General features: G+C 41.1%; 1 protein-coding gene across 3 annotated transcripts in view; it reads left to right on the top strand.

Moving 5' to 3' along the window:
* The window catches only part of SLC4A10 (solute carrier family 4 member 10), a 337,291-nt gene that overhangs the window by 273,618 nt on the left and 39,998 nt on the right, over positions 1–23,675 (top strand). For all 3 annotated transcript variants that reach the window (XM_033945953.1, XM_033945952.1, XM_033945954.1), the window contains exons 16-19: positions 13,327–13,488; positions 19,163–19,276; positions 20,117–20,278; positions 22,765–23,016. In XM_033945953.1, the coding sequence (XP_033801844.1) occupies positions 13,327–13,488; positions 19,163–19,276; positions 20,117–20,278; positions 22,765–23,016 (690 nt within the window). The remainder of the gene's footprint in view (positions 1–13,326; positions 13,489–19,162; positions 19,277–20,116; positions 20,279–22,764; positions 23,017–23,675) is intronic.

The following is a 23,675-nucleotide window of genomic DNA, read 5'->3' as shown; positions in this document are numbered from 1 at the left end:
AAAGATAACTGGGTGCCATAAGTCAGACACTTGGGTGTTCATTTTCAAATCAGATGGACGCCTTAAAATGCCATCCCGTCTAACTGTATTCCCCACCCTGGCATCCTCTTTGTCTATTTAGATTGTAAGCTCTTTCGAGCAGGGACTGTTTATTTCATGACTATTCAGCACTACACATGTCAGGTATCACTCTAGAAATAATTAATAGTAGCAAAAACATCTATCTGCTAAAAATGTCAAATCCTAATTTTGGAAAGTAAGAATTTTGGATGTTACACACTGCAGTTCATCCAAATATCAAGGGTGTGTGTTAAGGGCTTGTTTTGGATGAGACTAGGAAGGACCCAAAAGTTGGGATTTTCAAATGGGAAGAAACACCCAGAATGCACAGTGAAGGGGAAAGCCCACCATTTTGGAGTGGTGGGCCTGCAAGCAGGAGGGACTGGGCATCCCTCCTGCTGTCATTGTAATTTAGAGGTACAGGGGAGATTCAGGGGTGTGGGGGTGGTTCACGGGGGCAGGGGCATCCATTTGCAGGAAAGAGTGGGCATTCCTCCTTCCAATTTTTGATAAAGTGGATAAGGGGAAGGGTCAGTTTGGGGCGGACCTGGTGTGGGGGCAGTTCAGCATGGGGGGTTGCGGCGGCAGCAAGGAGTGTGCATCCCTCCTGCTGATTTTTATTGAAGTGTGGGCCGTGGGGATCTTGCAGGGGGTGCATTCAGCGCAGGGGGGTTTCATGGCAGCAAGATGGAGTGTGCATCCCACCTGCCTCTACTTATGTTTCGAGGGGGGGTCTTCGAGGGGGCTGTTGGGACTCGGGAGGGAGCCGGCTCGACAAACACACATCTGTGCCCATAGGAAAAAAAAAAGAAAAAATCCTGTCAAACCTGTCAGTAACACCTAGACCTGTCGGTCACTATCCGATTTATGGCATGCAGTGTTATACCATCAATCAGATGGCTGGTTTTAATATTAATGACTTCATTTAAATAGTAATGAGGTTGTTTGCATTCCAGAATTGGAGAATATATAACCACACGGAAAATCACACAGTGAGACGTTTTGAGAATCAGGTCCAGTGGTGTAGTAAGAGGGGATGGACTGCCCCAGGTGCCATCTCGGTGGGGGTACCGGCATCTCTGAGTCCCCCCCCCCAACACCACACTCACACCCTCCCTTCCTTGCTGACGTATCTTTAAAATCTTCACCAGCACGAGTAACTACTCTAGTCTGTTGCTTGTGTAAGCCTGGCTCCCTCTGAAATCACTTCTGGGTCGCGGGGCCAGGAATTGACGTCGGAGGGAAAGCCAGCGAGAGCAGCAGGTGGAGAAGCTGCTCTTGCTGGCAAAGATTTAGAGATACAGGGTGGGAAAGGATGGCATGAGTGTGGCACGGGTACGGGGGTGTGTGTGTGTGTGTGTGAGAGAGAGAAGAGGGCGTGAGGGGTGGTGGAGAGGAAGGCAAGGAGATGCTATTGCTCTGGGTGCCTCTCACCCTTGCTATGCCACTGATCAGTTTGGCAAATTCCATCATTCTCTAAACCAGTCAAACTGGTTTCATGACCATCGGTACCCGATTAGTGCATCTAGCCCTGAATCTGACAGCTTGAAACCAGTGCAGCCACATTGCTGTACTCTGTTTGATTAGCACTGGATTAGCAAGTTAATCCTTAGGGCTAGCAGTGACGCCATTCGGCATCATCAGAATCTCACAGCATTTTCCTGTTTTAATGCTTGGGCCCAGGTTGAGCAGCAGGCTATTTACGAGTTATTCAGAGTACTGTATTCAATTTTTTTTTTAATTTCCTGCATCTCAGTGCCATCTACTGGACCTTATCTACATACACCCCTGAGGAAGGCTTTTATAGCCGAAACATGGACCATGTTGGAGTCTACTACTATAAAGATCGAAAGACTTTTTAAAATTAAACCACATACCTTTGTGTATATGTTTTATATGCATTATTTTATTTAAGTATTTTCAATAAACTGTTTGCCTGAGGTTGGTTGACCGTGTCCCTTCCCCACTCTTTTTTTTGTTTTAATTATTGCAGAAAAACATCAAAATCATAAGCCTGCCCTAGACCTGCCCACATCACGGCTTCAACACACCCCCTTCAGATTTACATGCACTGCAGACCACCATCATAGAAATCTGTCTAGAAAATGGGTTTCAAAAGTAGCCAATTGGCAAGAAAAATATCCACCTGCCCTTTATGGTCATTTTTCTTTTTCAAAAATGAGCCCCAGGCCCACAGTCTCCTGGTGGCCTTTAGTATCCCCACCCAAATTTGTGCCCTGGGATCCAGCACATTTAATTGTGTTCCGTGCGGAGGACTTGTTTAAATGAAACTGATGTTGTCCTTGGATAAATCTGCCATTCAACAGGGCTCTATTTTGAATCTGTAAACTAACATTCTTTTTGGCCACAGCCTTTCATTTTAGGAACTGTGAAATGGCATAATCACTTGCTGACACGATTCGATCCCTGTGTTCATGCTTTGAAGAGTGTGCAATCACGGATGGTTGCAGTAGGTGAACGGGGTAGAAAGGATTAAAAATCAACTGTTCGTTTGTGTCTGCTCTTTTCATTCATGAAATAAAGCCCTGCAGGTTTCTGGGCTGCACTGTGACAATGAGCAAACATCTCAGGTAGTTGAAAGCCCTGAGCTTTAGCTTCTGACTCATACCCTTGACAGAAAATTACAAAGCAATATATTTCCTGTGCATTGTCACTTGTATAGTACATTACTTTTATAGTGCTCCCAATGCACTGTTAATTTTGTTACTGTAGGTGGAAATGTAATTTAAAAACTGCCTGTAACCTGGAGCCTTTTAATGAAAATTAGTCCCAGATTATTCATTTTCTGTATGATAAATAAATTGAAGCAAAGAGAAGGAAAAGTAGCATTCTGCAGGATAAGATTCTCCTACCTCTCCTTTGGTTACTTTGGATACTTTTGTGATTGGGTAAGCAGGGTTACCATATGGCTCCAGAAAAAAAAGAGGACGGATTGAGATATTCGGAAGTAAGGAGGAAGGATAGAGACATCTGGAATTAAAACCCGGATGTTTCAAACCATCCTCTTTTTTTTTTTTTCCTAGAGCCATATAGTAACCCTAGAAGTGCTCCTGACTATTTTATTTTGGCTGAAGAAAAGACGTGGCCCACTGCATCACCGCATACCTCTGTGAAATCAGATTTCAGCCTCTGATACACAAAATGTAGTCCTCACACTGGTGCCAGGACTCAGTTGCATTCCCTTGTTTGAACTGGAGGAGATTTTCATGTCTGTAATTAAGCAGTTAAGTCAGCCTTTGAGTACAAAAGAAGAATATTTCACTAAAGGCACATTTATCAAGTTCTTGACACATCTGCTGTAATTGTTACTTGTACGTAGCATAGATTTAGTAATCCACCAGATTTTCTCAAATTTAAAGGAACATTCTTCAGAGAACATACCGGAATGTCCTTGCTCTGTAGCAGATGGATATTAGGATTCTGTGTGTGTGTGTTGTATGTGTGGTCCTTAAATGATGTTTTGGGGTTATGTTGCTTCAGAAAACTTGTTTTGGGGTTATGTTGCTTCCCCTCTACTACTTGGCTTTCTATAAGATGGGGCTGTGCGGTGCAGGAAGTTAGGGAGCTCTGGCAGTTTCAAGTCTCGTGAGACTTGAAACTGTGAGGCCAGCCTGAATATGCTGTTTTTGCTGCAGCTGAAGCCAGCCAGGTAAAAGGAACAGGTGACAGGCTCTGAGAAAGAGACTGAGTGAAGACTGGTAGAGTGCATGAGAGAAAAAAAAATAGAGAGAGAGAGAGAGACTGGATGAAGGCTGAAGAGAGGAGTGTGTGAGAGAGAGGCTGGGAGAAGTGCACAAGAGAGAAGACTGGGCAATGCTGGGAGGTATGAAAGGGAGAGAGAGAGTGAGAGAGACCGCATGAAGACTGGGGGAGGGTACATAGAGAGAGAGTGAGTAAAAGCTGAGGGGGAGGATAAGAGGGGCAGAGAGGCAGGTACCCATACATGTTGATATGTAACACAAAGAGGCAATTATCTCTTTGCTTCACCTATCAAGTGGGTGATGTCACACAATTGACACCATGCTTCCAGAAGAGAGACTGCTGGTTTCTGGAAGTGATGCAATATGGAGTGGTGGAGGAGTGGCCTAGTGGACAGAGCTGCTGCCTCAGCACTCTGAGGTTATGGGTTCAAGCAAAGTGCTGCTCCTTGTGACTCTAGTCAAGCCACTTAACTCTCTGTTGCCCCAGGTGCTAGAGCTAGATTGTGAGGTTTCCGGTTTATTTAAAATTTGCTTGTATTGCTTAAAATGCTTCTAAGTGATGTACATTCTAAAACAGGGTACATTATTATAAAATAAGAACACATAACAAACTGTATAGGGACCAACATGATACAACAGGAAAAGGGGTTCAACTACAATAGTTATAGAAAAGAAATCAGTCTAGGGAAGCACATAAAAGGCTGACAAGGGGAATTTCTGATGTCTCCTGAGCTGTATACTTCTTTAAAAAGAAGTATCATACATTTGATACTTTAAGTGTGAAAAGCATCTTTAAATAAAAAAGACTTTAACTTCTCTTAAAGCGATCGAGCTTTTGTTCTTCTCTGAGATGAGAGGGTAGAGTATTCCACAGCTGCGGAGCGTAAATTGTGAATATTTCATTTTTTTCAAGTATTAATGATTTTTAAGGAGGGAATTACAAGCAAATTGTAGTCTGCAGATCGTAAGGTTGTCAATGGTGTATATGGAATTAAGAGTTTATCTAGGAATGCTGGTAAATTTGATTGCCATATTTTAAAACAGAGCAAAATTATGTAATCCGATGAGATATTGGCAACCAGTGGGCATTATAGAAGGGGCATCACATGATCAAATCTTTTGGAATTAGTGATGAGTTTTATAGATGTGTTCTGGATTAACTATAAGCATCTTAGTTGGATCTGGGTGACGTTTTTATATAGTGAGTTACAGTAGTCTAGTCTAGAGATGATGAGAGAATGGACTGGGGTGTTTAATGTAATTCTATCCTCCTTACTCTTCTCTTCTATATATAAAGTCATGTAAACCTTTTTTTTTTTTCTTCTCTTCCTATATTTTCAGTTCTTGTAAACCGTGCCGAGCTCCACATCGGTGGAGATGATACGCTATATAAACTTAAGGTTTAGTTTAGTTTAGTTTAGGTTGTAGAACCTTTGCAATCGATCTGATCATTTGAAGCTTATAAAAACAGCTTCTTATTTGATCGCAGTATGATAATTTTGGATCTAGTATGATGTCGAGAATTTTGACGTTATGCACCATTTCTAGGGGTAAACTATTAATTTGAATTTGTGCCAGTAGAGATATTCCTTCCTTCCTTCCAGGTAAATAACATGGTTTTGGATTTTGCTATGTTTAGCGCCAGCATATTTCCCCTCATCCATAGGTTGAGTTTCTCCATTTTCTCATTTATTTCTTGAATTTGGTTAGGATTTCCTGAATCTATTTGGTGCAGGAGCTGGATATCATTTGCATCTGCAGAGGGTGTAAAACCTATGCATTTGCATGGGGTAATGAGAAGAGCAAGAAATACATTGAAGAGTAATGGTGATGCTATTGATTCTTGAGGTATGCCATGGTTTGTAGTAAGGGGTTTAGAAGTAGTATTGTTGAAATTTACAGTTGATGTTCTTTCTGTAAAATAGGAGTGAAACCAATTTAGGATCTGATCGGATATTCCAATTGATTCGTCTGTTTAGTAATAGCTGGTGGTCAATGGTATCAAATGCTACTGATAAGTCTAGCGAGATTAGTACCACAGACTTGTGATGATCAAGGTGATATAGTATTGAAGTTGTAAGACCTAAAAGTGAGTGCTCTGTTGAGTGGTGAGTTTTAAAACCTGTCTGATTTGGATGCAGGGCTTGAGTTTTTTCGATTAAATCTGAGATTTTATTAAATACGATTTTTCAGTTATTTTTGCTAAGTATGGTAAATTTGCTATCGGTCGATAATTTCTTACGTCCTCTGTGGAGTTTTTATGATCTTTTATAGTGGGTCTTATTATTGATTCCTTCCAGTGGACAGGCAGGAGTCCTGTTTGTAGGCTAGTTGTAACTAATTTGTGAATTAAAGGTCCGAAAATTGGATAGAGATGTTTTATTATTAATGGTGGAATCAGATCAGACGGTGAACTTTCAGCATTCATGGTTTGAAGAAGCCTTCTTATATCATTGATTGATGGAATAGTAAACCTTGCACATTTTGAAACTGAAATATTTGTTACCTACTCGTTCTGAAATAGTGCTGTATTTATTTTTGGTTTTAGATGGTCTCTAATTTTTTCAATTTTTGTTATAAAGTGGTTTGCTAAAGTCTGAGCTGAGATTTTTACAATTTGAGGTTTGGTTTTAGTTGTGGTTATTGTATATTAGTGATTTGAGGATGGAAAAAAAGAGCAGAGGAGTTGCTTGCTTTAGAAATGCATGCAGAATAGTATTTTTTCTTTGCCTAATTGATTATAGCTTTGTAGAAATTGCTTTGGGCTTTGAATTTATTTTGAGTTTCTAACTATTTGTTTTTTCTCCATTTACATTCTATTGCTCTTAGTTGTTTTTTTAATTAGGGTTAGCTCAGCGTCATACCATGGATTTTTCTGTTTCTTTGGTGAAATGGTTCAAGTCCAAAAGTGTAGAGATAGCCTTGTTCCATAGATAGAGTTGTTCATTCATTAGGATATTTTCAAGAGTCTCACTTGTTAATGTTAGTATCGCCGAAACAGAGGATTGGTCTAACTTTGAAAAATCTCTGTAGGTGATTGTTTTTAGAATGATGATTTTTTTTTTTTTGACAAATAGTGGTTGGTATTGAAGGATGATTAGGTCATGGTCCGTCCAAAGAACCTTAGTCAACGTTGGTGAAGAAAAATAAGATTTGTGTGTCTCGGGGATGATGATCATTTCTAGTGTGTGCCTGCCTGAGTGGGTAGGGGTAGCAATTAAAGAGGACAAGGTTAGTTCTTTTAGAAAGCCGTGTATTTCTTTAGTAAAGATGTTATTGCAGTCATAAAAATGTATGTTAATCACCTAGGATCATTAGATTTGTACATGATGAAAAGTGTCAAAAATGGTAGACTATATGTGTGTAAAATTATCTCTGTTTCACCTCCAATAAACAGAGATAATTTTACACACATATAGTCTACCATTTTTACACACATATAGTCTACCATAAAGAAAAAGCAGCTCTGTCTATGGGGTGCAGTTAATTTTACAATGAAGGAATGCTATTGGGGCCCTGGTAGGGGACTGCTCTATTTTTGTTATAGAATCTTTTTTTATATATAACAGCTAGACTTCACCTCTTTTTCCAGAACGGTGATTGTAGAAGAAAGAGAAGTTAGAGGGGCAAATGTAATGGAGATAGGCTTCTTCCTCTTTATTCTGCCAGGTCTCAGTAATGCATAGGATATCCAGTTTGTGTTGGGAAATTGTATCTTTCAGTAAATGATGCTTCGATTTGACTGATCTAAAATTGATCAGTCCTATATTAAAGTAGTTTAGCTGAGAAAGATGTATGGGGTACCGGGCAGGTTCGATGTTTAAGTGAGGCGCATTGGAATGTTATTATCAATTTGGGGGGGCCTATTCCTACAAATTACTGGGATATTTGATTGAAATGAAGACATAGCAATTTTTGGCTGAACGGTAGTAAATAAAAGAATAAGTAGTGGTAAAATAAGACTTACTAATCTGGTCATCAAGGGTTGCATGGTAGCATACAAATGTAAGGAAGTTCTTCTTCACTCAAGAGTGGTGGAAAACTGGAACGCTCTTCCGGATGCAGTTATAGGGGAAAACACCCTCCAGGGATTCAAGACAAAGTTAGACAAGTTCCTGCTGAACCAGAATGTATGCAGGTAGGGCTGGTCTCAGTTAGGGCACTGGTCTTTGACCTAGGGCCGCTGTGGAAGTGGACTGTAGGGCACGATGGACCACTGGTCTGACCCAGAAGCGGCAATTCATATGTTCTTATGTTCAGTTGCGCACAAAGGAGCCCATTAAGTGCAGGTGCTGCAATTGTTGTGACTGGCGTGCACCATAAGCAGAGGGAGGTTAAGTAGCATATACAGGGAGTCCAAGCGGTCGGATCCAATCTGCCGCAGGTCAAGAGCGAGGTTTGGAGTAATCTACAGTTGGAGGCAGCAGACGTTAATAAGCACAGCAAAGAAACAAAAAATACAAATATAAAGAACAAAATAAAACCAGCAATATCTGACAAGCTCAGTAAGCGCTCAAGTGCAGGTGCTGCAATTGTTGTGACCCACCAGGACAGATAGTACCTGGTTAGATTGTAAAAAATGATTGTAAATTACTCAGATGCAAAACAAAAATACAATATCCAAACAAACTGCAGCTCAGAGTCGAAGGACGAAAACAAAGGAAAATCTGCAGAAAATGATGTACAAGGAATGAACAAATAATCTTTATTAAAAAAAGGATTCAATGTAGCAGTCAATGCTGGATAAAAATAAATAACAAAAATGATAAAAATGGTTCACAAGGGTGAGTCCACAGGACCCGACACAGCCCGTGTTTCAGAAAACACTCCTTCCTCAGTGATCTGAATGATCTTGTGACGTGGAGAGGCATAATCATAAGGAACGTCTAAGTCCGTTTTCGTCCAAGTCGCAAGTTGTACAAAGTAAAAAACAGCTTAGGACATATTTTCGAAAAATATGTCCAAATTTTTTTTTGTTTCGAAAATCGTCTAAGTATACGTCCTGCCGATCTGTCTAAGCCGCTAAATCGTCCATCTTTATACCACATTTTTGTCCAACTCAAAAACGCCTAGAACAAGCCCTATTGGACGTGGGAGGGGTCTGCAAAGTGATGGACTGAAGACCCAGACATGGTACCTAAATAGTGGGGTACCTTACAGGGCACTGCTGTGAACTTCACAAAAAGGGTGCCATGACATCATCTCACTACAGCTCTCTTATAGGTCATGGTGAGCCCCCCAAACCATCTCCAGAATCCCCTATACCCACTTATCTACCACCCCATTGGTCCTTATGGCTGCAGGAGCCACTTATATGCCAGTACAAAAAGGTTTTAGGGGTGTACACATGTTTAAATATCAATGCAGTGATTATAGGGGCTTATGGGCATGGGTCCTCCTTTCCATGGGTCCCTAACCCACCCCCAAGACGGCTTAAGACGCTTCTGTGCAGCACAACTAGGCTTTCCTATGCCAGGCTGCCAAGTTATGATGTTCTGGAGGCACAATTTTCAAGTTGTGATTAATATTTTTATGTTGTGGGGGTTGATGATCACTGGGGTAGTGTGTTGGGGGTCTGTAGTTTGTGTCTGGAGTGCTTATCTGGTGACTTTAGGTGGGTTTTTTTGTAACTTAGACCATGTTTTAAATGGTCTAAGTCACAACGTCCAAGTTCCGTCTATGCTGTGCTGTATAACTTTCGGTTATACATGCAGTACGACTAAGTCTAAGCCGGTCCACGCCCCACCCAAATCCCGCCCTCGACACTCCTGCTGAAACGCCCCATTTAGTTATGGTCGTTCAGCAGCACGGCCAAAACCTGGTTTTATTATCTGCATTTGGACGTTTTTGACTGATGATCGTCTAAGTGCCGACTTAAGCCAGTTTTTGGATGTTTTTCTCTTTCGATTATGAGCCCCATAGACTCATAGAACCATACAACACAAAACAAGTGAAGCCTTAAGGCTCGTGAGAAACTCCTATCCAGCAGTTGTCCAGGGATTGCTAGATTGAATCCTTTTTTAATAAAGATTATTAGTTTATACCTTGTGCATCGTTTTCTGCAGTTTTTCCTTGTTTTAATATATCAGATACAAAATAATCTTGGTACCATAAGAGACTCGTTTAACAAACTTTCATTACCTATAGACAGAGAATGGAAAAGGATTTTTTGGGTAAATTTTATAAATCAGTTTCTAAATGTATTTATTTATTGGAATTTATTAACAGCCTTTATGAAGAGATTCACCCAAAACAGTGTACAGCAGGTATAATCTAACATAAAACAATCTCGGAGAGAGCGAGAACCAGAAGGCCTTGAGCATGCGCAGGTGCTCAAGGCCCAGCCCAGGCAAGAGGGAGGATCTTCAGGCACCAGCATGTCCTGTGCGTTGGTGCTGGTGCCAGATCGGGGTAAGGGATTGTGTTTGGGTGGGTGGGTGGGGGATGCTGGATCGCAGAAGGAGGGGGCGGCGCACCGGCGTGAGACGTGAGCATGGGGGGCGATTCTGGTTCTTGGGGGGGGGAGCAGCGCTGGTGGTCTCAGGGTGTGTGTGTGTGTAAGGTGGAGCAGCACCGGTGGCCTCGGGGTGGGGGGGGGAAACAAATCAAGCGAGTTTCCCTTACTTCCTATGGGGAAACTTGCTTTGATATGCGAGCAATTTGGTTTACGAGCATGCTTCTGGAACGAATTATGGGCTTCGGAGCATTTAGTGCACAGCAGCTGCTAGCGCAGGTTTGTAAAACAGGCCCTAAGACTCAGTACCTTTTTTTAGATTGTGACACATTTTTAGTAGCAATTTGGGTTTTATAAATAAAAGCTACTTTCTATGGTGTGTGCTGCCACCTAGTGGAAAAGTAAATTGTTAACTGGTGCAGAAAAATCAGAACAATACAGGCAATCAAGTTAAGAATTTATTTATTTACATTACATTTATTTATTTGTTTAAAAATTTAATCCCTGCCTAGAAACTAAGTGGCTTACAATATAAGAAAATATATAGCAATACATCTTCAAATAACATACAAACAAACACAAAACATCATATCATCATTCATAAAATAAGCACATATGAACCAATTCAAAATATTGCAGTAACTTTAAATATATTAATGCCAATTTATGATATTGAAATATTCTGCAGATAGCTGCAGAATTTTCTAGTTCATAAGTACATAAGTACAAAAGCATCACCATACTCGGACAGAGTAAAAGTCCAACAGTGGCCAATCCAGATCTCAAATACCTGGCAAGATCCCACAAGATTAAAATAAATTTTGTGCTGCTTATTTCAGGAGTAAGCAGTTGATTTTCCCAAATCCCTCTTAATAAAAGATAATGGACTTTTCTTTTAGGAACTTGTCCAAACCTTTTTTAAGACCTGCTGTGTCAATTGCTTTTACCACATTCTAGAGTTTAATTACAGATTCTACCTACTCTTATGAGCTGCCACAGGATACTTAGAGCTATGATAAACCATTATAAAGATACTGAGAGAAAGCAGTAGATCAATAAAGTGTGAACAAGAATGGTTATGAAACTTACCCCTGATTCTATAAACATATGTGTGCTAAACACAGAACTTTACACACACATGTTACAGAATAAGGGCATTTAGCTGCACAAATCAATTTAATTGGATCTAACAAGAATTGGCTGCCAATTATTGCTATTAATTGTCAGTAATTAGCACCAATTGGCATTTGTGTGAGTATATGCCTTTAGTCGATAGTCTATATAGTCTGTGCCCTAAATCCGGTATGCACAATGGCAAAGTAGAAGAGGAAGTGGAAGGGGCATTGGAGGGCCATTGGAGGACCAGGGGAAGGGGGCTTGGATTAGCATGCAGACTTTATAGAATAGTAGCATTTGCATGCCTAACTGGCATCAGTTGAGCATTTTCATTTACATCTGCTCTAGAGCAGGCGTAAATGGGAGTGCTTAAAGTTGCACACGCTATACACACATGCACTTGTATTCTATAAGGGCAACCACACCTGCAATTGTCCTTATGGAACATGTGCTTAGCAAGCACTGTCCTAGTGCTTAACGTTAGGTGATTATAAGAGCTTTAGAAAGGCCTTGAAAATTCATTGGTTTAAGGAATATGTTTTGAGAAAGTTGTGAATGTTTTTTTTTTATTGTATTGATTATTGCAGGAATGGGGCAGGGGCAGTGACGAAACTCGGGGGGATGGGGAAATTGAGTTCCTGTGGGGGTGGGAACAAATTTGTCCCCATGCCATTCTCTAGGTAGATGAAAAAGCAACTCCTGAGGGAGGTATATGGAGTGGGATATTGGAGGAGCTTGAACCCAAGAGGTCAGGGAGTGTGCATTAATCTTGGGTTGGGTTATAAGGAGAGGGATTTGCTGTCAAGAGAATGATTGATGAGTGGATCTTGATGTTGGAGGGGAGGGGGGAGCTCTATCGAGAAGTGGGCCTTGATGTTGTGGATGCTATTAAGGCATGAGATTTGATATTGGAAAACCTATCAGGAGGTGGATCAGGGGAAAGTTGGAGAGTGGGCTTGATCTTGAGGGAAGGGGACATCATGGAATGAGTAGAATAGATGCTGTTTTGAGAGCAGCAAAGGCAAAGCTTCACGTATTTCCCACATGTGCAGCTTTTAAAAATCTGTGCTGCTCTAGACATGGAGAGACATAGATGTACAGACTTGCACATTCTTACACATATTTCACAAGGGACTCTGCATGCGTCAAAGCTTTGTAAAATACAAGGCAACTGTGTACATCCCGACCTGGATATATCAATTCCTATCTCACATCTTTTTGAATACATAACTCTTAATATGTACTTACCGGAGAGAAGAAAGGAAAGAGGGATAAAAATTAGCATGCCACCCTAAAGCATAGGACAGATTTTTCTAGAGAAGATGGAATTTGGGGGGTGAGCGTGGGAGAAGGGATGGAGGAAGAACTACTTTGTTAAGTGGATGGTAAATGGCTGGAATAACCTTCCAGTAGAATATGATGGAATTTAAAAGAAGTTTGAACATGTTTGGAAGACACTCTAATGATTTAGGGGCAGAAGTGAGATTCCACTTCAGGTGCAATGGGGAAAGAAAGAAAGAAAGTTCATAAAGCTTCTAAGGTTTTGACATGTTACCTTTAGAACAGATATCTGATCTATGTGTGGATAAGTTTAGCTAGACTGCAATCATAAATCCTCTCCCCCCCCACCCCCACCCCCAGTCTGTTCTTATTTGATTAAATATTTTGCAGCTCAGATAGTTGGGCACATGGAATAACCACTGACCTGGGCAAAACATTTATCCAGGTAACTCTGTAAGTTATCCAGACAATCTTTTAACCATTAACCCCAGGATCTTTGGATTCTGCTGTTTGCCTATGGCGCGGACACAAATGATTGCTAAATCAGGTGCATAGTTATTCCAGGAAACTGATGCTTATATGTGTTAATTTTCTTAGATCAGGATTGCATTAGTCAGTCATTTATTGATGATATGCATTAGAATCTCTGGCAGTGACAATTTGAAACATAAACTCTGCCTCCTTATCCTTCAGGAATGTATGCAGCTGCACGGGGATTTCATTGGAAGGGCTTGTGGACACCATGGCCCTTATGTTCCAGATGTTTTGTTCTGGTCATCCATCCTCTTCTTTGCAACTGTCACCATGTCCTCTACCTTGAAGCAATTTAAGACAAGCAGATATTTCCCAACCAAGGTATGCGTGATTTTCATTTAAGCAATATTCATGGTTACATTTACCCCCTCTTCGATTAAACTGCGCTAGCAGTTTTTAGCGCAGAGAGTTGCACTGAATGGCCTGCGCTGCTCCCGACGCTCATAGAAACTCCATGGGTGTTGGGAGCAGTGTGGGCCATTCAACGCGGCTTCCTGCGCTAGAAACAGCGCAGTTTCATAGAAGAGGGGGTTAGTAAGGATTTCATCAAATCCAATTCTAGTTGGTCAATATTTTTACTGTGTCTTATACCCTCATTTTATTTGTGCATAAGGATGGCTCCATAAGTTGGTTTTTTTTGTTTTGTTTAAAAAATGCTTTATTTAAGTATTTGCAAATATTAACAAAGCAAAAATTTATATTATTACATAAAATAGCCCAAAGCAGGTGCCTATATAAAAAACACACCCACAATCCATCCCTAACCATCAGGGCAGGATTAATTCGTTGAGGGCCCCTAGGCACACAAGTACACTGGGCCCCCCTGCCCCGCCCCACCATGCGCCCAGGCGGAAACAGGAAGTTGCGTCAGAGGGAAGCTTTGGGCAAGCAGCACTGCTTGCAAAATTACAGTTCCCGTTGCCTTTCTTACCCACGTTGCTTGCTTGTCTTACTTTCCGTCGATGGGGGGGGGGGAGGCACGCATTGCCAATTGGGGTGGGGCCCATGTTGCCGATCGATGCCCATCGCCGTTTGGAAAAAAACAATGTTGATGCTCTCCTTCATCGGGCCCCCCTGACCATTTTGGGCCCTAGGCATATGCCTACTTGGCCTATTGGTTAATCCTGCCCTGCTAACCATGCAATCCGCCCCTACCATTCAATTAAGTGCAATTTGCATCAATTATGAGGTGCCAATTTTTAATTATCAGCACTGATTAAGCCTTTTAAATAAGTTAGGCGCCTAGATCAGCTAGGCACAGCAATCTGCCTAACTGTAAGCGTCATTTATAGAATCAGGGCCTTAGAACTCTTTCTGAGAGCCTAATTTATAAAGGAAATAGGTGCATGGGTTACCTTTTTAAAGCAGAGCCTTTTCACTTTAGCACCCTATGTAATATGTAGAAATAAAAGCATAAAGGAAAAAAAAAAATACCTTTTCCATTGGACTACCTTAATGTAGTTTATGATTAGCTTTCGAAGGTGACCCCTTCTTCCTCAGATCAGAAAAATCCATTTGTCTTTTCATGCGGCCATATGTGGTATCTTCCATATTGAGAGAAATGGTATGGCCAGCACCCTATTATGAAATCCTCCTGATAAAAGTAAATTATGCATATAGGAGGTCATTCTGCAGTATATACAGTATCTGTAATGGATTTTATGTTTGTGTGCCCCCCCCCTTGAAAAATGCCTCTGCTATAAAGGCAATGGTGTCAGGGTGGGTCACTGAGACTAAGTTTAAAGTGGGTTAGAAGAGAAATAGTGAGAGGTATAGGAGGTCCCTTTTCCCAAGGGGAGGGGGAGGTTATATTAGGGGAGTGATTGAGAAACTCAAGGTTTTTGGTGATCTCTTTTTTCCCGCCAAAGTCCTGTGTACAGAGGAAGACTTTTGTGGTTGGTAGCAGTGGCATAGTGAGGGTGGGAGGCACCTGGGGGTGGTGTTGCCCCCTCACCCTCTTCTCTTCTCCCCCTGCCCCTCCTCTTACCTTCCCCCATACATGTTTTGCTCCCCGGCGCAAGCAGCAACTCTAACTTTTGTGTCCATGCCAGCATCAGCTCTCCCTCTGACATTACTTCCTAGTCGTGGGACCTGGAGGTAACGTTAGAGGGGAGCGCCAAGGGCTGGTGTGAGCAGCAGGTTGGAGCCACTGCTCACCAGCAAACAGCTAGAGGTATTGTGGCAGGGAATTGAAGGCGTGTGCAAAGCGGGGGGGGGGGGGGAGGTGTTCGGAGGATAGGTGCCAGCATCCCTACCAAGATGGCTCTTGGGGCAGCCCGCGCCCCTCCCCCTTCTTACTGCACCACTACCTAGGAGGAGAGGGGGAAAGAGAGAGAGACAGTAAGCTGCTATTGACTACTGGATAAGTGAGATAGAAATCTGTGGGCTTGGGCTATCTTATTTCTCCTGCCAAGGCCCTTTGCACTGATGTAGACCCCTTTTTGGTCCCTGGGGGAAGGAAAGAGAATAAGCAGTTACTCTAACCAGAGTACAAGACAAAAAGGATCTACAAGTTCGTGGCTTGAACTGTTATGAAATGTCTTTTGAACTTGCTGACTGCTAATACATCTGAAGAAGTGTAAATAGTTCTGCACTCAAGCTCGTGTTGAATAAAGAGTACTAGTTATTCAATTACATCTTGGACTTGGCTGTTTCCTTCACAATGAAAGCAGTTCCTGGTTCGAGTGAGGTGATAGAGACCTGAGATTTTTCTTCTCCGGCTTACTGGATTTATATGGCCCCAGCCTACGTGCAACCTCAGTAAAAACTGTGAGACTGTGAGTGCATAGCAGTAACTGAATTAAATTTTTTGTGAGCCCTATTTATGGGTCGCCAGCTCAGTGAGCTGGCCAGAGCCTACGGGGTGGCCGCTTGGCAGGGCCAGGCCTACAAATATTGCACCCGATATGGGGCATAAAGTGTATGGATCCTGGAGAGACCAAGGATCAGAGATCCTCAGTGGAGGAGGAATATGGAATAGGAACCTGCCCCTGGAGTGCTTGTTGGGTTGAAAGACCATGGGAGGAGATTGCTCTGAGAACTTTGAGTACTGACCATATGGAGAACGACTGGGAGAAGGAGGGAGGTGCAAAGATGGCAGTTTTTCCTGCCAGTGGGAAGCTCCGGGATGGAGGAGGAGCTGCCCCCCTCAGTTCCAGTGGTTGTGGGAGATGCAATTTGACATCAGTGGAACACAAAGGGAGGGAGCAAGGATTAGACCGGAACCCTACCTCCTGCCAAGGGATTCCATGTGACGAGTAAGATTGGACAAGGCTGCATTAGATCTGCAGATGAGAGAGATGTCAACAATGACACACCGAATGATCACCGCCATCACAATTTTGCTGGAGGATAGAAACCTTGTGTGCTGGTTAGTATGCGATGGTTATGAAGCCCGGAGCACGAAAATGCCAATACAACTATGCTGCTGGATATATAACAAGAAGTTCTTCCAAAAGGAGAACCAGAGTAAACTTACAAATTTCTCCTCGTGAGAAACGGAGACCTCTGGATACGTGACTGGGGAGGGATTTATTCTGAAGAGTAGTGAACCCAGACTGGCTCCTACAATTGCAGGACTTGAAGAAGAATTTGTAATTGTGCACAGGCCGGTTGCCGAGGACATTCTTAAAATCTGCTTACGTGACTTTCTCAGGCGAGACGAGCTTTTTCACCAGTTTTTTTCAAGACTTGGGAAGTTACCTCCACAATTTTATACATAAATCATGTTCCATCGGACCCTTGAGGAAGGCTTATTTAGCCGAAACAGGGCCTGTGTCAGGTTTGTTTTACCTCTATATATGATCCATGTGGACAAGGTTTATTTTGTTTGAAAACGCAGTTGAAGAAATAAAAGGAAAATCAAGAACACTGTGTTTTCCACAGTTTTTTTCTTTTTGTATTATTCTTTAAATACCTGCATGTCTTACATAGTGTATATTTTACAGTAGGTAAACACATAGGTGGAGTCTGGGCAGAGCATGGGTGGGACTCACACATGCCGAACTTATAGAATATTGTCTCCCTGATATTCAGCTGGCAGCGGACCACCACCAACGCTAAAACTAGAAATTCAATGCCAGGCATTGCCTGGACTTTGGTATTGAATTTCCACATTTTTTAAAAGCCAGCTAGCACATGACTGGTTAAGTCAATATTCAGATTTAACGGGCCATGGGATAGCGGATAAAGATAGGACAGCTATTTATGTGTTCTTATTTGTCTGCTAAACCTGTCCGGTTATGTCTGAATATCAGCACGTAAGTGGACTCTGCCCCCAGAACACCCCAACATAGTCAGCTTAAAGTTTGGCACTAACTTATTAAAGTGACGCAGAAAATTCCCAGACAGCTGCAAGGAAGTGAGTTAACCAGTCAGCAGCTGTTCCCAGCCAATTAACTCACTTTGAATATAGGCCACTATGGGCTCCTTTTTACGAAGCTGCGTTAGCACGCGCGCCTTTTCATCACGCGCTAACCCCCAAGCTGGCTGAAAAACTACCGCCTGCTCAAGAAGAGGCGGCTAGCATGGCTGGCGGTTTAGTGCGCATTAAACCAGTAGTGCAGCTTTGTAAAAGGAGCCCTATGGGGTCCTTTTACTAAGGCAAGCTAGCTGATCTTGCGTGCGCTAAATGCTAACGTGTCCATTATATTCTGTGGACGCATTAGCGTTTAGCACAAGCTAATGTGTGCTAAATCAGCTATCTCCATATCTCCAGCATTCAGGTGCAAACATTTGCTCATTGTGTCTGACTTTGCAGTAGCCATGTTTTTTTTTGAAAAGTATTTTTAAGAAGAAATTTAAACCTATTTGAACAAAAGCAAAGAGGCTGCTGAAAAGCTAGCATCAGGACATTAGGATATTGACACAACAGTATTATCTTTTCAGATAAGTGGCATATATGTAAACAAAATACAAATTGTAAAAGCACTGCGCTCCATATTAATTTAAAATTTTTTATATTCCCCGACAAATCAGCATTCATTTTCTCTTATTTATAAATTAAATATAAATTTGCCCACCAGAATGTGAAATGTCATTTGTAGAATTATTATAGTTTTGAATTTGTTGATATATCAAATTGAATTTTTTTTAATTGCTTGATGGGGTAGGTTGGATTGATTTGGGTTTTGAATAATGCTTATTATTTCCTTATAAAGATGGAAAATATGCTATTTGCACTTTTTGAAGGATATGAATATATTTCATTAATAACTATATAATAATTTTTGATGGGAAAAATGTGTTGATCTATTTATATATTTTAAGGATTTTAAGTGATGTATAAAGTGTAAAATGAATTTTTCTTGTATTCACTTAATCAAACTGTTAAAAATGAATAAAGATATAAAAAAAATAAAAGAAAAAGCACTGCGCTATTATTGGGTCAATGATTATACTTTTCAACTGGTACTTGGAGTATTTTCAAAGTAGGTTGCTTGTTTAGTATGATATCCCATATGCTTTAAATAATTATTTTAATCAAAAGTTTTCTTAGTGGCTGCAATGAGTAAATTGCTTTGATATCACCTCATATTTTCTATATTTTAGTATAGGTGATTTTTTTTTGGACACTGTTTTTTTTTCCAGCTTTACAAAATACATACAAATGCCCCTGTTCTTCTTGACCCATATGCACACAGAATTATATTTAACATGAGAGACGTGTAAATGTGTTTGCCTTCTTTCTCTGGGATAATTTTGTATAGACACATATGCATATAGATTCTCTTATCTGCCTTTTCTCATTATGCTTCCTCTTACAAAATTATCCTCTAGTTGGATGGATCCGTTATCCTTATAACTTTGAGAATTCGTTGAACCGCTCAGTATCATTCTTCTGGTGTTTCCATGGTCTGAATTTGCAACTAAAGATAAAAGTAGCTGATCTCTAGAAATTGTTACTCTCTTTTGAAAAGTATCCTACCTCTAAAATGACTATTCAAATATTTACATTTTGATTTTATTACTGATTCAATTAATTTAATAATTTCAGGTGCGGTCCATAGTCAGTGATTTTGCTGTATTTATTACTATTATGTGTATGGTTTTGATTGACTATGCCATCGGGATCCCTTCTCCAAAGCTTCAGGTTCCAAGTGCATTCAAGGTATAGTTGCTTTCATTGGCTATGGTACCTTTATTCTGGTTCTCCAAATGAGGGATGTAAGTATATTAATTCACATTGATAGGACATGGTTGTCTGATTAGTATATGCCATCAAATTGGTTTTGGTGGTATCTAATATACATCATCCTCCATATTTGCGGGGCTTAGGGACAAACCCGACCTGCAAATACCTAAAAATAATGAATAATTTAAAGATGACTCTGACCCACCCTGGTTTCCCTCCTGCCTCCTGGACCTCTCCACTTATTTACTTTTTAAAACCTGGTGGTCTAGCAGTGAAGCAGGGCAGGAGCGATCTTCCTACGCAGATCCAGGAACAGAAATGGCTGTCGTGAGTTCCTGCGAGACCGCGGAAACTCATGGCAGCCATTTTTAATCACAGTTCTGCACAGGGCAGTAGCATAGGCAGATCGCTCCTGCCCCACTTCACCACTAGACCACCAGGTTTTAAAAAGTAATTAAGTGGAAAATTTTGGGAGGCAGGAGAGAGGCGGAGATGGGTCACCCAACCAAAACCCACGAATAACTGAAGTCACGAGTTCCGAACCCGTGAATATGGAGGGGGTTGTGTAAATGTTATAATGTAATGTGTTTCAGGCTTATAAAACCTCTGCCTACATTATTCTTTAGTTTAGTTCAGTGTATTTCTTTTTGTTTATGTTTCTGATATTGTGGCAGTGTTTGCTATTTATTTCTTCAGAGAGTAAAACATTATTCACTCAAATTTATTCATTAGGTCTGTTATACAGTCCTCAATTCACTATTTCAGAAAGTGCTGTTCCATCACATTTCTAACTACCACAGTATGTAATTTTTTCAGCCAACCAGAGATGACCGAGGATGGATTGTGAATCCCTTGGGCCCAAATCCATGGTGGACAGTGGTGGCAGCTATAATTCCAGCTTTGCTTTGTACCATTCTCATTTTCATGGACCAGCAGATTACAGCTGTCATTATCAACAGGAAAGAGCATAAATTAAAGGTACATTACTAAGCATTGGTGTATTTCTAGACTTTTTTTTTTCCGTTTTGCATTACGCAAACTTTTTCAGTACCATCTGTATTTGACTATCAAGAAGAACTTTGTGTGGCATATTTTTAAAACTTCAAAAGAAAAGGAGGCTGTCAGACAAAAGTCACTTAAGGGCTGTTTCGGTAAGCAACGCCTGCCATAGCAGGCGCCTACAAAATGGGCACCTGCTGCATGCCAATCACCAACAGGCGCCGCTTCCAGAATTGCAGCTTGACGGGACACTAGGCACCAGAAATGTAGGCCAGGGTTTCACAGGCCTACATTTCTGGTCCCTAGGGTCAGTAGCATGGTAAGGGTGAGCAGTACCCAGGGTGGCGGTGCCCCTCCCTGCCCTCTTCCCCACCATCCCCGCCGCACGCATGCCCCCTTCCTTTTTCCCAAACCTTTTTAACTTCTCCGGCATGAGCAGCATGTCCACATTGGTATCGGCTCTCCCTTTAGCGTCACTACCTAGGTGTGGGTCCCAGAAGTGAAGTGAGAGATAGCGCCGATACCGACGTGGGCAGCAACCTTGCTCTGGGGAAGTAAAAAAGGTACAGGGGAAGGCAAGGGGCATGGACGTGCAGCAAGGAGAGGATTGTGGGAGGCAGAGAGGAGGAGGGGTGCTTCACCCTTAGGAAGACCGTGCCCGGGGCAGACCCCCCCCCCCTCAATCATCCTTACTGCAGCCAGTGGCACATGCACTGCCCCTAACCATGCCTTCTTTTGGGCTTTGACATTACTATGTGCTGCTAGCCACCATGGACTTAGGTGCCCGTCCCAGAGACCATGTAGCAGCTTCTTTTTATATATATATATATAATTACTTTTTAATTGGTCTTAAATGACACTGTCAATTACTGCATCATTTAATATTAATTAAAACTATTGAGTTAGGTGGTAGTAGAATGCCTACCGTTGCCTAACTTTTGGTGTCCTGATGAGAATCTGGGCCTTAATAAATATGAGACCTCTATATTGCCTATACAATACTAACTTATTTGGGATTTCAGGCTGCCTCTTTCAGGAGCTAGCATCTTTAGGCAGTGGCTTTGTATTGCTTGTCATCCTAGGTTTTGAATTCCATTGCAGTAGGTTTTTCCAGCAGCTAAGCTTCCTTTATGATATACGTTCCTGCATGTTATATACTGAATCTCTCAATTACGTCTTACATTCAATCTCTAGACAACAAAACAGCAGCGGAGGAGATGAAGAAACATGTACCCATGGCATTCCAACAAATGGATTTATTAATGTAAAATGTCAACTCAACACGATTTGTGTTTCGACCGCAATGCCTGCCTCAGGAGTTTGAAATGTTGATGGAAACCTGTATTATAGGGACTTTGTTAAAGAACACCATTGTTTGCAGGTACATAATGTACTTGATTGGCACACCATTCCTTTTGACGTTTTATGACAAGGTGTTGACTTATATCCCTATTATACAGGTTTCCATTAGCACTTCAGACTCATGAAGCAGACCTTGCGGCCGAAACACAGATTTTGTTAATTGATGTTTTACATTAATAAATCCATTTGTTGGAACATCATGGGTGCATGCTTCTTCATCTCCATGGTTGTTTTACTTCTCTTTGAATCTATGGTGGATTTGTCTTCTGTTTTGTGCTGGATTGTATTCTATCTCTCGCAGAAATTTCCCCACAACTTGTTCACACTTCAGAAGTGATAAGAGCCTTTTGGTGCTTTATGTTTGCAGTTCTTCAGGTATGCAGGCAATAATGATATCATCTTAGTGTGCCAGACTGCCCCATTAATGTTAAAATGAGGGAAATATTTAGATTTGGATTTGATCTCATTCGTACTTAATCTAACTTTCTGTACAATATATTAAATGCTTGGCTGTTTATTGTTTGAATATATAAATAAATAATGAAAAATGAGGGAAATATTTTTTAAACAGCCACTTTGTGGGAAATATTCTGTAAATAGCCATTTTGTCCCCCCCAAAAAACATTAAATCTGATGAGTGAGCCAGCACCCAGTATTCTATGGCACGTAACCAGTTAGTTCTACTGAATGTTCACTAACCAGCCATCTTCTAACCGCTTAGGTTAAAGGAGGGCTGAAGGCAAAGTTAGGGTGGAGTATCAACTTAGCTAATTAGCAATGAGTTTCAGTCCATTAACTGGCTAAGTAACTACATAAAATCAAGACAGAAAAACAGCTGTGGCATAACTTTGGGCATTGATTACTCAAGAAACAGTGACTAACACCTTAGACTACTGAAGCAGGCATATTTGTCGATACATGGCCCGTGTCGAGTCCATCACCTGTTTAGATGATATTCTGTAGATGTTATTTTGGTTGCCATTAAAATGTGGTTTGTTTGAAGACCTGGCTCATTCTGCTCCTTCTTCGGTCTCCTTGGGACTTGGTGCAGAGTGTAATTTCTTCGGTATTTGCTCTAACATTTCTCTCATTTTTCTTTACAGAAAGGCTGTGGGTACCACTTAGATCTACTGATGGTGGCTGTGATGCTTGGGGTATGCTCTATTATGGGACTCCCATGGTTTGTTGCTGCCACTGTCCTCTCTATAACCCATGTAAATAGCCTGAAGTTAGAATCTGAGTGCTCTGCTCCAGGAGAACAGCCCAAATTTCTTGGGATACGGGAACAAAGAGTGACAGGACTTATGATTTTTATTCTCATGGGTTCATCTGTCTTTATGACTCGGGTTCTCAAGGTAATACTTCAGATATGTCTTTTTTTTCTTAAAAAGAAAACACAGATAAGTAAATACATTATAAGTATTACGATGTTTTGTGGTTGGTGGATTTCCTTACACATCCAGGGGAGGGTGGAGGGAGGGAAAGGTATTTTGATTATTAAAATTACTTAATTATAATATTATAATTACATAATTTGTCTTCTGGTATTAAAATTTGGGAGGAGGGGAGAAAATGATTGTTTTATGTATAAATTATGTGTTTAATTATGCGTTTTGTGAAATATTTATGTTCAGGTAATTGTATTGTATTGTCAAAGTTTAAAAATCAATAAAGATTTATAAAAAAAGAAAATAAAGAAAACACAGAAATAGTATAATAGGATGAGTAGGAAAGGGCATGGGAGAAAGACACACAAAAGTGAAGAACAAAGGACTAAATTCTGTGGCACTGGAAAATTTGGCACAAAATAAAAATATGCTTGGATGTGGTTAATAGAATACGCATAGTGGCCAGCCCAGCAATTAACGTATAGGTGCAACCATTTATGCCAACTAAACCTGGTGTAAATTCCCACACCTAAATTTTGCGCAGATCAGTCATATTCTATAACAGTGCATGTAATTTTTAGTAACGCCCATGAACCACCCATGCCCCTTCCATGGCCAAACCCCCT

This window comes from Geotrypetes seraphini, chromosome 5 (genome assembly GCF_902459505.1).
Source record: "Geotrypetes seraphini chromosome 5, aGeoSer1.1, whole genome shotgun sequence".
NCBI lineage: Eukaryota > Metazoa > Chordata > Amphibia > Gymnophiona > Dermophiidae > Geotrypetes > Geotrypetes seraphini.
Note: the sequence above shows the minus strand (reverse complement) of the source record. Positions and strands in the feature narration are given on the sequence as shown.